We start from the raw sequence: 14737 nt of genomic DNA, 5'->3' as shown, positions 1-14737 counted from the left end.
ATGCAAAGGAATTATGGAAGAATGCAAAAATAAATCTCTGTCCACAGGAAATGGGCATGAAGATGGTTCTGTTCTCTGTTGGTTTCCAAGGCACTTTTCAAGGTTCCTGGTGTTGCTCCTTTGCAGCTGAAAGCAATTACATTTGATTTCATATAGCCACTCATTTTTGGAACCAATTCTAGAGGACCTGTGAGTCCAGCAATATAACAACACATTTATAAACCAGGGGCCTGTATTTCTCTTTATGTTCTGAGTCTAGGTCTTTACCCCACTCCCACCTGGAAAACAATTCTTTAGTTACCATGTGTTCACTGCGTAAGTGATGAAAGCCATCACGCACACCTGTGAATGAACAACACTTACTAAAGTTAACTTTAGTTCTTGGTCTTTTATGTATGATAGGGTTCCTTGGGTATTCAATCAACAGATTTGCAGTGTGTCACTTTAGGTAGAGTTTGTCTTACGCTTCTGCTTTCACACAGTAAAGCTACTATTTAATCGAAACCTTTTCTAGTACTCCTTGTTAAATATGTTTGCCTTTATAGTTTTAAAAGAAGTGTAACATCAGGGTTACTAGACTCTGTTCAGGTTAAACCAGGTACTTGGATACTTAGAACTGAAGTCTATACTTTAAAAGATAACCCAGGCTCAGGCTTTTTCACTTAACTGAACTACAGGTTCAATGATAAGGTATGTGTGTGGCTCAGAATATGCTTCCTCTGGTCCAAGGACAGTTAGCTTCTCAAGGAAACCTCATGAATTTGCTCATTACTTGTCTTCTAGGACTTGTAAAACCTTCCCCTTAGGCTTTGGGCAAGAGCTGGGATAGGAATCTAGTCCAATTGTCTTGAAGAGAAGATGGGAACTGGACACAGCAGAAGACTGGTATGGACATTGAACCAGGCTTTTCTCCATTGTGGTGCGACACGATGTTTGTTCTGGCCCTGAGGGTCAGACTAGTGCCCTGAACCAACCTGCAAAGTAGAGAGATACCTACCTAAGTTTCTACTGGTGGACACTAGATACAGGTTTGCTATCATTTTAAACCCTTCTGACTTAAAAGAGTTTAATCTTTAAAAAAATATAAGTTTTAAACTAACAGTTGACAGGAATACTAGTGTTTTAAACTGCCCCCCCTCCCCCCCACCCACCCATATATTGGCCAAACTGAGCCTATTCCATTTGGGACAAGTGACTGTTGAAGCGGGTGGCCCTTGGTGTAGAAGTTTATGAACACAGATCTTCCTATCCCTGTACTGTGTTGCAATATCCTGTCAAATTCCTACTGGATAATGCAGGAGAAGTAGCAGAGGCCAGTGTGGGATGTACTGTGGCTGTCCCATGTCTAATCTATTCACCATGCCTTGCCTTTCCCTTGCTGTTTCCTGTAATATACTGTACCAGGACAAGCACACATGTGCTGCTGATGCCTGCCAGGCACAGACCAGCTAGAGCTGGTGCGTGAGTACAGTGTGTAGGGTGGTGGTTTGGCTCTTTGGAAAACTGAGTCCTGTATAGGAGCAGCTAGTCCTCAGGAGGCTCCGTGGTACCAAAAGCAAGAAAGTTCTCAGAGGATAGGCTGAACATTCTCTCCCTTCTTAGGAGTAAATGGAAATGCTTCACAAGGGACACCCAAGGGACATAATGGAACTGCCATTTTTATTGCCCCAGCACAAGTATATGGGTATGTGTGTGTGTCCATTTAAGAGAAAACTCTACTGTGTGCTATAAATTCAATGGTTAGAAATATTAAAAATGTTAGAAAGAAAGGAAATGAGGGCATGCACTCTCAGCTTTGCCTGGCACAAACACACCTGCTTCCTCCAGAAAGAGCCAGTTTGCTTATGCAGCCCCCATGGCTTCACTCCACCATTAGGAGAGAGGCTCTTATTTTTAGTGGCTCTTGGTCCTGATAAATCAATGCAAATTGTGAGGCTGCTGTGTATCAGCCCTCCTGACTCAGCCATGTCCAAGGCTTACCTCTGTGCACAGGGCTGCTGTTGTACTGAACATACCTTTATAGAAAAGAGTGCTGCTCTCATTCATTTTTTATGAGACAAGATAAAACAGCTACTAAAAAAATTGCAACATTCACTTTTTATTTGTATTTTCTGGACAGCAGGCATGTTTTCTGGGAACAGCCATTTGCATCAGGAAGTAGGTCTTATTTGTGAATCTCCACCTAATAATGCCTGACATACTTATGACATAGAAATACAGAACTGATTAAACTAAGGTTCTGTCAATCAGTCTTGAATGAATACTGTGGACTATGTTGGGAAATAAAGCCATCTTCCTCCTATCCATTGTTAGCAGCAAGGTTGAGAGCATCAAGAGGCCAGTGTACATTTACAACCTGATAGTGTATTTACACTTCTTCCCCTAGGCATTCACTAGCGGTGAGCACTCATAGAAACATTTATGTTAGTTATGCTAGCTTTTTTTTTTAACTATAATGACTCCAAACCTTTACCAGATACATAGAATTTGTGTGGCTGTGATTAGTAATAAATAGTATAGTCTAACTTAAAATTTTGTATTACTTTATTAAGGTGCAAAAGGAATGTACATTTGACAAGAATGTGTGTGTGTGTGTTATATACATATGTACAGATATACATGCCCATGTATGCATACAGAAGCCAGAGAAGGATGGTGAGTGTCCTGTTATGTAATACTCTACCTTAGTCCTTCAAGACAGGGTCTCTCACTGAAACTCTTGTCTGGCCAGTACAGCTCTGGGGTTACAGGTATCTGTTGCCATGTCTGGAATTTTACATGGCTAATAGGAATTTGAACTCAGAGCCTTATGTGTACATAATAAGTGTTCTTATCCTCTGAGCTATATCCCCAACCTCATGCTTCAGTGTTTTTTGGTGTTTTTATGGGCTGATACGCAGTGCAATGCTGGGCAGCAGGGAACCACAGTTCTAGCCTGCCACATTTTCTATATTGTTTATTAAATTTTGAATAATATCTGTGTTCATAAATGTCAGAGTTCAGCCTGGAAGTCAACAGCAATGGATTGAAGCATGTGTCCTGATGTTAAACTGTTATATGAAATTCCAGTAACAATGTACACTGTAGATAGCCAGCAGGGGGAGCCTTCTACTCATGGCCTTTGTTTTGAGATAAATTGGTTGTCTTTTGCTCAGAGTGAGGCTACTGTAGAGAAAGAATGCCTATGTCTAAATGCCCATGTGCTTTTTTTATGATCTACATGGGATTCTGACACTTGCTGTGTGGCCACCACGATTGTCGAGGAGCTTACCTTATCTCTCCATGCACATGGGACTGACAGCCAGCCGCGTAAGTAGCCTGGCACATCTTTTATAGTCTGCAGTGAAAACAAACCATGGACCCTTGTCAGTTGCTTGCACAACATTAAAATTAAATATAGGCTGATTTTTTTGCAAGTATATAAAGTGCTATAACCACCATTTATTTTCTAATATTCTGAAGTCCCTAGGAGCAATAGCGTCCGTTACCTGAAATTATGAGCTCTAAGTTGCTTACTTCAGGGAAAAATTGGCATTACAAGCAGAAATCAGATAAGGGCTACAGAGGGGACAGACAGAGCATCCTCTGAAGTGTGGCTGCCAGGGATACAGAAATGCCACGAGTGCTGCTTCTTAATATGCCTTTGTGTGAACTCTCTTTCAGATTACATGTAGACTAAGTCTCCACCTGAGATGAGCCTTATAGACTTTTGCAATGATGTTAGAAAGAAACAGGGCCAAAAGGACCAGGGCAGACTGGACCCGGTTGGGAGGCTATGTAAGGAACAGAGACAGGAGGATAAGAAGTTCAGTGCTAGCCTGGGCTACAGAATGAATTTGGGGCCACCTTGAGCAACTTAACAAGAATAAGTCCCAAAAAGTAAAAATGAGAAATGGGTTGGATATAGCTCAGTGATAAAGTGCTTGTGAGAGGCTCTAGACTCAATTATCAGCAATGAAGAAGAGGAAGAAAAATATTTTAAAGCAAAATTTCAAGTGTAGACGAAGAAAAACGCAGTAGTTTTTAAGTACAGCCTGGTGTTCTCTGCTGCTTCCTATGACTCCACACGTCATTCCTCTGCTCCATCAAAAAATATAGAGTGAGGTTCAGTTACCACAGCTATAGGGAAATTTCCCCAGGACAAAATTCTGTGAAAAGCTTCACTAATTTATGATTTCTCAGGAGTAGCAAAAAAAAAAAAAAAAAAAAAAAAAAAAAAAAAAAAAAAAAACCTCAAAGGGGGAAGCCTCCATTCTCAACAGAGAATATGAATGAGTGACAATGATAAATAGATACACACTCCCAAAAAGTCAGCTTCTAAATGTTTATGATTTATATCCTTGTGGTTCAAAGAGGAAAGAGAACCTAACCTGCTTACGATTAGTCACCTAGATTTGTGCTTTATTGCTCTTCTCCCACAATGTTTGGAATGTAGTTTTCCCAAAGAGATCCTGTACCAAGGTCAGAATATTAGAGCTCAGGAGTGATCTAATTAACAAACTGTACATACTTCCACTTGTAATCTGCCTAGAGACTACAGGTGTTCCCATCTCATACAGTCCAAGTCTCGAACAATGTTCCTCAGCCAGTAACGTGCATGTAAAGTAGAACAAAGTCTGTTTATCAGGAATAAGAGAGATTTGGTTCTTCATTTCACCAAGCTCTTATGGCTACCAAGGAAGGCTGGACTCTATTGTCCTTATTAATTCTAGCACCCCAGGATTTCAGTGAATTTCTAAACACTCTAAAGCATCCCAGAAGAGCTATTATTCTGTTCTCTATGGGAAAAGAGGTGGAAGCATCTAATTGTCTCAGTGCACAAATGTGTCAACCTTCCACCTCTGGAGACTCAGCTTAAGCTGTGACCAGGAGTCTGTATATATTATTACCAAAGGATGCAACAATGTGGAGCAAAGCATGACACCCTGGGAGAAGCTTAGTGGAGCATGAGCCTTGAGCCTGGTTTTTTGATGTCTCCATGACCAGCATTTTAAATTCTGTCTCCTAGTCCCTAAGTGAGTGTGTTTTAATGCTAGAAGTTCATGTTCAAATTTAGAATCTAGAATATTATTGTGTTGTATGAGATATTTACTATAAAATAGATGCACACTTAAACAATAAAAAGGTTCTGTGCCCCCCTCCCTCCAAGAAACAAGTCAGTAATTCTCAAACAGAAGATAGTTTCACTGCACGAGGAAGTAGGGGAGATAGTGATACAAGAGGTCCACATGGCAAGTTCAAATGAAAAATTAAATTCTTCACGAAGCATGTTTGCTTACCTTGGGCAGCAGGCCTGACTATGTCTGAAATATGCTAATGAGAGAACCTCTGCTGCCAAACAGAAAAAAAAATTCCTACTTCATGTAACTAATATATCTGTGTCAAGCAGGAAAGGCTACTTCAGTCTGCTGACTGGGCTGCTGTCCTCTTTGTCGTCTCTCAAAGCAGCCAGCCAGATCCTGGTGTGTCTGCATGGCTTTCGCCTGTGAAAGTCATCATCTCATAAAAAAAAAATGGTTTTATGAAGAGTGCAAGGAGTCATTTTGGGGAAGTAAAATATACTGCAATAGATAAATAGATGAAGCATGTTGAAAATGAAAAGAAATTTAAAGGAAAGACATACAAGGAATGGGTCAATGTATAAGCCCTGTGTCTCTGAGCTGAAGAAGAACAGCCAGAAGAGCAGCATTTGGAATAGCAAATAAAATTCTTGGGTGGCTGGTCATTGGTGGTGCTTGCCTTTAATCCCAGCACTCAGGAGGCAGAGGCAGGCAGATCTCTGTGAGTTCAAGACCAGCCTGGTCTACAGAGCAAGTTCCAGTACAGTGAGGGCTACACAGAGAAACCCTGTCTTCAAAACCAAAACCAAAACCAAAACCAAAACCAAAACCAAACCAACCAAACAAACAAAACCTTGGGTGATGAGGGTTTTATTACTCATGGAAAGAAAACAGCACTGGTCAGAGCAGTGGAGGTAGTCAAAAAAAGTTTTACAGGGAAATTTCAGGCCAACCAGACTGTTTATACCCCAACACTTTGACCACCAGCAGACACCTGAGCATGTCACACCTAATCTGTGTGATGTCCATTGGAATAGAATATGGACGTTGTGCTGGAATTCATAAACAAAACGAGAATGTGAATGAAAGGAAGGGTTCAGTCCATTGCAAGAGTTGATTACGTCCAGTGGGTTATCATGAGGTAAATACTTTCCAGTGGGATTGGTTGTTACAGAGTTTAAGCCATCTGCTCCAATGTCTAGGCACCCTGCCCCAATCCAGTCAGGTAAGGACACTCAGGCCCCCGCACCTGTCAAAAAGCAGACCTGCTGCACTGAAAAGAAAGAGTGGAGCGCCATTTGCCTATTGGGTGCTCACTTACATGCAGGGATGGTGCAGTCTCTCGTGTTGTGGTAAAGTCTGTGAAAGTGCTTGCTGCACTTCGGACTGAAATAAAGAGGACCTGGAACACAGAGGAAGAAAGTCACAAAGACTCAGGGCAAAAAAGGAGCAGGGAGGGCGGAGGAGCGAAGGGAACACACACCTGTGAGATGTTTCAGAAACTTGTCCTTCATCCTTAGATCTCGAGGAACAATCTCTATGAGGGGTGAGAAATCGTATTACTTGAACAACGCACCTGTTAAGTGTGATCTTAAGTGAATGTGGAGGAAATTTTTGAGAATCCCATTATCTATACTACAAGGCATTGGCTAGACTAGGACAACACTTGGTAGTTGCACATAATAGAATGTGGATACTTAGATCAGCATGGTTTTTCTCAAGCAGCATTAACTACTCATAAAACTCCAATATTACCAGTCTATTTTCTCTGGATATGATAAGCGTTACAGGCCATAAAGTTACAGGTTTGGAAAAAAAATGGTTTTGGATAGGTTCCAATGGATGAACCACTTGTAAACACTTCAAAGAACTTTGAAATCAAATTCCACAGCATTTAAAAATTCTAGAAATAAACCTGAATCTTCAAAACAAAAAAAGTGTGTTTTTGAACAGTATACATTGTAGGTGATGTTTTAATTTCTTTATGACTCTGATAGTGAGGCTAGTATAAACAGATGGGAATGTACATCACCTTGATTTATAAGGAAAGTAGGGTCTCCAAGGAAAGAATTTTAAACACCAACTCATAATCATGCTTTTCATTGGCACCTGGTCCCTCATGATGGTTCCCCGTTTGTTTGTTTTCCCCTGAGTTTGGATATTGTTTTTGCTTTATTTTCAGTCTCTGTAATCATTTTCTAAGTCTCTGACCCACATGAGGCCAATAACTTCTCTTATGATTGTGAAATGTCACATTTTATTTTACCAGAAATACTAGTCTTCTCTTTCTTAATAGCCGAAGAGAGACACTGACATTGAGCCTTTCATGAGGGAGGTGGAGACTATTCCCTAAAGCCTTTCTTCATGGACTCCTTACTTGAGTCAGTTTACACAAAAGTGACCCTCTCATATTTGACCTAATTCTGTCATGAAAGCATTAAAAGCTTGCATGCTTCCCTGAGAAATTCCCATGGGCCACTCTGGGAAGGGCTCCACCAGGGAAGCTCTGGCCATTTCTTCCTCTGCTGGAAATGGTGGGCTGGGAACCTTCCCCTGAGAAGAGCAGAGTATTCTGAACTGGGCACCAGCATATCTTAGAAGTGAATTGGGATTGTTATTTTGGAGGCTCTCACACAGTCTCCTGTTTCTGCTAGTTTCTTTTTCTTGAGAAACAATAAAAAACAAAACAAACACAAAAAACCCTTAGTTAAAATTTTAAAAATGGATTCATCTTTAAAACTGCTTCTAAAAAATTCTATTTAAGAAAATACTAATATAATGTGTCTTTCAGATAGGTAGCCCTTTCATCCACACTGCCAATACCCACTTTTTGCTCCTCAGTACACACTGTGGCTAGAACTCTTTCACGGTCCACACTGACGGGATCTCACTCATTCTTTTTCCTTAAGGTCTACACTGAGGGACACTCAGGCATCTTGGTTTCTCAGGTCCATATTGCCAAGACTCACTTTCACTCACTCCTGTCTATCAGGTCTACATTGCCAGGACCTCGCCTACTCTCTTCCCCGTGGTCCATATTATTGAACAATCATTCACTCTATACCAAGTAGATTGGAACTGTTAGACACTCAGCAGTCACCTACTCTCTGCCCCTCAGGTCTACACTACTAAGATACTTCCTGTTCTTCTTGGTCTACACTGCCCGGATCCTCATCCACTCTCCACCCCACTGGTCCATACTGCCACAGCTCAATCTCATTAACTTTCTGTACTTTGTGGTCTAAGCTGCTGGACACTCACCCACTCTGTTCCTCAGACTAGGGCTCTCTCTTCCACACTCTATCTTCATAGCTCTACACTGCCAGACACTCACTAATTACTTTTTGCCTTTCAAGCCTACCCTGCCAGAACCCTCCCTTACTCTATGTCATATTATGGTCTACACTGCTGAGCTCTCACCCACTGAGTCCTTCGTGTCTACACTGAGGAACACTCACCCACTCTCTGCTCCTCTGGGTCTGCCCCATAATCCGTGGCCTCTCTGCCGCCCAGGGCAAAGTCGGACTCGCCAAGGAGCTGCAGTCTCTTGTCTCCCGTGTGGAATTTCTTCAGCTCCTGGACCAGCTCAACTAGCAACCTCAGCAGCGTCTGCCTGTCTGCAGGCTCGCGGGGCTGCGCGCGTCCCCGGTCCCCCACCATGCTCAGCAGTAGCAGCACAAGGACCAGCGGGCGCCCTGACACGCGCATTGCCCCGGTGGCCTGCGTCGCGGGTCTTGGGACCCGCCGCCCCACTAGCCGGAGTCCAAGTTTCCCGCACGCGGAGTCCGCGCAGAGACCGCGCCGCACAACTTTCTTGCACCGCGGGAACCGCGCGCGGGGTCTTGGACACTTCTTAGAGATAGGAGGCCACAGGTGTAGCCCGGCCTCACGTCTGGAGCTGCGGAGCAGTTGGGCCACCCTGGAGTTGAGAGGCCAGGGCACCTGCCAGCTGTGGGTCCCGCACTGCCCTCAGGCACCTGCGACCACGCGGTGGATCCCACGTTGCCCTCGGGCACCTGAGCCCACACGGTAGGTTCTGCGCCTGCGGCGCTCCTCCGTCCCCCAGTTCCGACACTACTTATGAGCTCCAGCTCCACTTGTCCAGCGCAGGGACACAGGACGCACAGCTCCTGCGGGGACAGCGCCGACCCTGCTGCTCCAAGTCCCGCTGTCCTCGGGCGCTTCTTATCCCCGCGGCCGCCGACGTCAGGCGGGTCCCCCGGGTTCCGAGCGCTGCTTTAATTAGAACCACCGAGCGCTGCTCCGGGGCGCGGATATTCGTCAGGCCCCTCCGCCTCTCGCGCTCTCATCCCCTCCCCCGTCCCCTCCCGGCCCAGTCTTCAGTCTCCGCCCCTCCCTCACGTCTCCACCCGCGTCTGGTCTCCCCCTCTCTCGTCCTTCCTCTGCCTCTCCTGTCTCTCTCTCCGGCAGTCTGTTTCCCTCCGTTCCTGTCACAAGTGACAGGATGAGCAGAAATGCCTTTACCGGGAACTGGAATCTGTTTTTGTCTAAATGTAGATCTTGGGCTATTTAAAAGGAGCTGCTTGATTGCCTCGACATTGAGTGTCATCCAGAGTCTGGACTTTTCCGAGGAGGGATCTGCCTGGCCACAGGCAGGTTTCAGGGTCTGAAGAAGATGATGGGGAACGCCTTGCACTTGGAGGGACCTAAGCAACCTGCAAGGTCCTTGGAGTAGGGACACTGCTGGTCCACGAGTCGGCTCCAGAGCTCTTACCACTCAAGGTGCATCTTTAAGAAAGTTGGATCTGTTGGATCTAGCCAGGCACATTTGCAAGGGCACAGCAATTTACTTGCTTGATTTTTTTTTTTTTCTTGCGATAAGTATTACCAACTGCACAGTTTCCCATTTCATTGGTGCTTTCTGGGCAGGAGCTGGACGTCCTCCAAGTCAGCGATCACATCGGGAAAGGTGTTCTTAGTACAGCGTCAGAAAGGGAGAACTCAAGCATTAAAAGCCTGGATCTTTAACCCGCAGCTGCTCAAGCTGTTGTGAAGATGCAGTGCCTTGCAAGTGCGCACCCGCATTGGCCAGGAGTGAGGAGGGGATCACTGTGGGCCAAACCCCTTGCTCTGAATGGACCCTGGAATTCTAATTCTGTCTCCTCTCTCCACCACCTTCTCTCTTCCCTCACTGAATCTGTTGCTCTAGAAGATCAAGTGCCTGATAGAGTGGGATGAGTAGCGACGGGAGACCCTAAAATGTGGCCCCTTTGGGTGGTGTGTCTATCTCTAAAAGCAAACATTTTGATTTTCCAACTTGGGTTTCTTTTATTTTTAGTTTAGTTTGTTTTTCGGTCTATCTAGTTTTGTTGCATGCAATATAGTTGAAATGCACAGGTTCCTATTGAAATTTATGCAAGACAAAGTAAAATTTCATGAGAAACAGATCTTAAGCAGATATGATGGGGTACTTCTTTCCTTTACCTATCCGTATATAAAGGGACTTAAAGTTCCCCTGGTAAGAGAGACTCCACCTGCCCAATGGCTTTCCTCCTCAGCAGGTTAGCATCCACCACTTACTCTGGTATCTGCAGATCTATGCACCACTAATCACAATGCAATGGAAACTTACAAAGCTTCTAAGTTATTGTAATTACATTTCACTTCATCACATACTATTTTAGACTTACTTAGACCTATTTAAACAATGTTTCATAGAATCAAAAGCTTCAATTTTAAAGACAAAACAAAACAAAGCAAAACAGCAACAATGGAACAGAATCGGCTCCTTCAAATTCTACCAGCACAACAAGCCTTGCTAGGGATCCATATTATTAGCTTTTTTTTTTTTTTTTTTTTTTTTTTTTTTTTTGGTTTTCAATGAGACAAATGGGTTCCTCATGGGACTCCTTTCTATCACCCAGTTGTATTGTGCTTATCTCAGTGCACAACATAGATAGTTAAATGGACAGAGAAAATGTGTGTTTGATTAGTTCTTGGACAAGAAATATAACAATCGAAGATCAGATGAGTCATGTTCAGTCTTACCAAGTTCTTCACTAAAATGACTCCATGTATCCCTCATTTCATACAATATCAACATTTCTAGACTTTAAACACTTACTTGAAAGAATGTATGCATTATTAGTATCTGCTCAGCTTTCACATGGTATTTTCGGGATGAACTATGTGGATTTCCACATACCAGAATTCTGTGTGTTTTAAGCTCCTCAGTAGTCAAGGCTGGTCACAGGACCAAACATGCAAATTCACAAGGACTTTGAAGGTAGGTTGGAATATTACTTGGTCACTCCAATTGTTTTTACACGAAGTGAGCCTTAGTGGTTGGACATTGTCCCTAATCTAAAACTAAATAATTCTGTGATGTTACAAAACTACAACAACAACAAAACCAACTTCCTACAAAAAACTGGAAGTAATTCACCTGAAGTCATTACTATTTGCTTAATGCATATTTTGGGGGAAGAAAAGTTATTAAATTCAAACAGTTTCCTCCTTTACTAAATGAGCAACTGTGTACTGCCAAGGACTTCATAAGCTAAAAAGAGGAAACTAGCAAGAAACTATATTCTAGGTTGTCTTAGTTTTCTTTTCTACTGCTGTGATAAAGACCATGACCAAAAACAACTTGTTGAGGAAAGAGTTTATATGGCTTATATATCCTTAGTCACAGTCAACCGAGAAAAACCAAGGCAGGAACTCAAGGCAAAAAATGAAGGAGAGGCCATGGAGGAATGCTGCTTACTGTCTTGCTCCCTGTGGCTTACTCAGCCCAACAGTTTCCAAATAACTGATACAGAGACTCAATATCAGTTGTAAATGCCTGGCCTTTACAAGCTCAGGCTTGTTACTAGCTAACTCTTACATTTTCAATTAACCCATATTTTTATCTACTCTTTGCCACATGGCTTGATAACGTTCCTCAGTACAGCATGTCCATCTTGCTTTTCTCTGCATCTGCTCATGACTCCTTTCTCTGCTTTTCTTCTTCTTCCCAGTATTCCCAGTTTGGCTCTTCTTCCTAAATTTATCCTGTCCAGCTATTGATTGACCAGTCAGTTTCTTTATTAAAACAATCATAGTGACATATATTCACACAGTGTAAAGGGATGTTCCACACAACCTGCTTTCTTATAAAACTCAGGCAATGACCTGTCCAGGGGCTGTCCCCAGTGGACTGGGCCCTTCCATGTTAATCATGAATCAAGAAAATACCTTACAGACTTGTGTACAGGCAATCTGATGGAGGAATTTTCTCAGTTGAGGTTCTCTTTCCTAGATAACTGTAACTTGTGTTAAGCTGACAAAAAATCTAACCAACTCATAGGTTTATTGGAAGGATTATTTACTTTGTTAGATTTGAACTAATTTAGCAACTTCTGGAGAAAACAGCAGAGAGGTAAAAGTTGTATATAATCCGCCTTCACTCATATCTATTTCAAGAGACAGAAAAATTATTTTCTAAAATGATAAACAATGTAAATTAAGCATCAGCATATTTTGTTTGTTTTTCATGTCCGGGTTTCTCTGTGTAGCCTTGGCTGTCCCAGAACTCACTCTGTAAACCAGGCTGGACTCGAATTCACAGAGATCCTCCTGCCTCTGCTTCCTAAGTGCTGGGATTAAAGGCATGCACCACCACCACCCAGCAAGCTTCAGCATTTTAAAAATGACTTTGCCTGGTCCATGAAAAATGCATATTTAATTTTAGATGAATATTAGTTCCCTTTAAACCAGTGGTTCTCAAACTTTAGGGAGAGAGTCTCAAAACACCTTAGTGTCTTGCCCTTTGGGAGCTTCACCCTGCAATCTTTCTGTGGCAACAGTGGAAATGACTGTGTATGTGCACATTAATCTTCAACACTAAAAAAAACCTGTCTGTGGTATAAAAGAGCATTGGAACAGCCAAACTAGTCTATAGGAATATCTGAGTCAAATATTATTTTATGTGCTCACAAGCAACACAAAACTATTTATATTTCATATAAATTCTGCAGAAGGTAAAATGTCCTGATTAAAAATAATACATACAATAATGTGGTGTAAAGTAGAGACGGAAAATTGTTACATAGACCCAAATATCAAACCCTGAAGGTTTTATTTTTGATAATTAAATACTCTGACAGATGAATACATACTAACAACTTCATACAAACTGCCAGTGTTTCTTATCCACTCTTATTAAGAGGAATATCAGGTATAGCTATTCAGGCTCCCCTTTTCTAGGAGACTATTTATCCATTATATCCTGGATTTGGGCTGGAGTGGAAGTGACAGGGGTGAGTAGAACTTTAGATGAGTCAGGCCTGTTGTTGGTCTTTTAAACATAGAGATCTATGGCTCTGCTGCCATAGGTAGGACCAACTTCAATATGAATAAAGTGGATTTTGTTAGAAAACCACCCCCCAGCTGAAATCTTAAGCAGCCCAGGAAGAAACCATTACCAAGCTTTATCCAAGTTTTAAAACAGTACACTTTGGAGACAACAGAGAAGAGTGTAAAACACTGTCAATATTCAGATTGGAGAATATGAGCTTTGCTTTTACTGCAGGATCTGCCTCTCCTGTTTCTGAAGTGAAGAACAGAAAGGAGGTCCTTCACACTAACCATAAGCTTTGCATGCACTCCAGCCAATCTGGAGTTTAGAAATTCATGATCTCTTGTCTAGTGCATTTTCTTTGAAATATATTTTTGATTTATTTTTTTATGTACATGAGTATTTTGCCTGTATATATGTGTACCATGTGCATTTTAGAATTCTATTTATTTTAATATGTAAGATTTATTCATTTTTACACTTTCCTTTCTTCCCACTCCTTGTTTTTATTGACTGATATCCTAGTCACCTTGTCACTGATCTCTCACTGACCCCTGCAGGCCAGGTGGGGGCTCCCTTGCACTCTGTGCTTTTCCTATCACAGTGCTCATCTCCTTTGCGCTATTTGTTTTTCCTGGCATGCCTATTGCTTTTTTTCTTTTGTGTATGGTATATGTTCATGTAGCTGATGCACGTGGAGCATGTACCTGTGTTCATGTAGAGGCCAGCAGAGAATGTCAGGCGTCTTGCTCTATTACTTTCCACCTTATTTCCCCGATACAGGGTCTCTCACTGAACTTAGAGACAAGGCTGGCAGTCATCAAGCTCCAGTGAGCTTCCTGTTTTTGCTTCTTACCATGTTGGAATTACAGGCATGTGTGACTATGCCCAACTTTCTAGTATAGGTTCTGGGCATTTGAATTCTGGTTCTCATGCTTGTGCAACAGCCCTCTTAAACCACTGATCTGTTTCTCCAGCCCCTCTAAGTTGCTTTTCTGTATCTTTCACTCAACTATTATTATTTCAATAAGAGAGTATGTGAACATTATACAACACTGGTGTTTAGCTATATAATTTAAAATTGAGTGTGTTATTGCCACATATTTTTTTTTCTGACAGATACAAATAATTACTAAAGCAAATATTCCTTGGGCACTATCAGACATCTTTCCATTGCTAAACAAATAATGGAGATAGTAAACTTAGAAAGAGAAAGTTTTAGAGTTCAGGCCATTGCTTTTGGATAGATAGCGAGAGAGCACATCATGGTGGGAACACATAAAAGAAGCATATAATGGAGCAAAGTTACTTATTTCAGGGATAGGAAGCAGCACAGAGAGAGTAAAGGTCTGATGTCCCACCATCCCTTTCAAGCACA

At 42.3% G+C, this 14737-nt stretch overlaps 1 protein-coding gene across 2 annotated transcripts; it reads right to left on the bottom strand.

The window, feature by feature from the left end:
* Positions 1–3272: 3272 nt before the first annotated feature.
* Positions 3273–8768, bottom strand: Alkal2 (ALK and LTK ligand 2). Of its 2 annotated transcripts, XM_035448273.1 has the most exons (4): positions 8519–8768; positions 6544–6597; positions 6382–6462; positions 3273–3337 (listed from the first exon to the last, which is right to left on the bottom strand). In XM_035448273.1, the coding sequence occupies exons 1-4, from the start codon at positions 8766–8768 to the stop codon at positions 3273–3275; spliced, it is 450 nt and encodes a 149-aa protein (XP_035304164.1). The 2 variants fall into 2 exon arrangements, with proteins under 2 accessions (XP_035304164.1, XP_035304165.1); XM_035448274.1 differs by lacking the exon at positions 6544–6597.
* Positions 8769–14737: the final 5969 nt, after the last annotated feature.

This window comes from Cricetulus griseus, chromosome 7 (genome assembly GCF_003668045.3).
Source record: "Cricetulus griseus strain 17A/GY chromosome 7, alternate assembly CriGri-PICRH-1.0, whole genome shotgun sequence".
Lineage (NCBI taxonomy): Eukaryota > Metazoa > Chordata > Mammalia > Rodentia > Cricetidae > Cricetulus > Cricetulus griseus.
This window is presented reverse-complemented; position numbering and strand designations above follow the sequence as displayed.

Bases quoted from the DNA above. Each gene is read 5' to 3' on its own strand.
- Alkal2 (XM_035448273.1), bottom strand. From the start codon at position 8,768: ATGCGCGTGTCAGGGCGCCCGCTGGTCCTTGTGCTGCTACTGCTGAGC. The intron at 6,463-6,543 runs GTGTGTGTTCCC...TCTGTGTTCCAG, and splicing joins GTTTCTGAAACATCTCACAG to GTCCTCTTTATTTCAGTCCG. The intron at 3,338-6,381 runs GTAAGTGAGCAC...TTTTCACTGCAG, and splicing joins AGACTGCACCATCCCTGCAT to ACTATAAAAGATGTGCCAGG.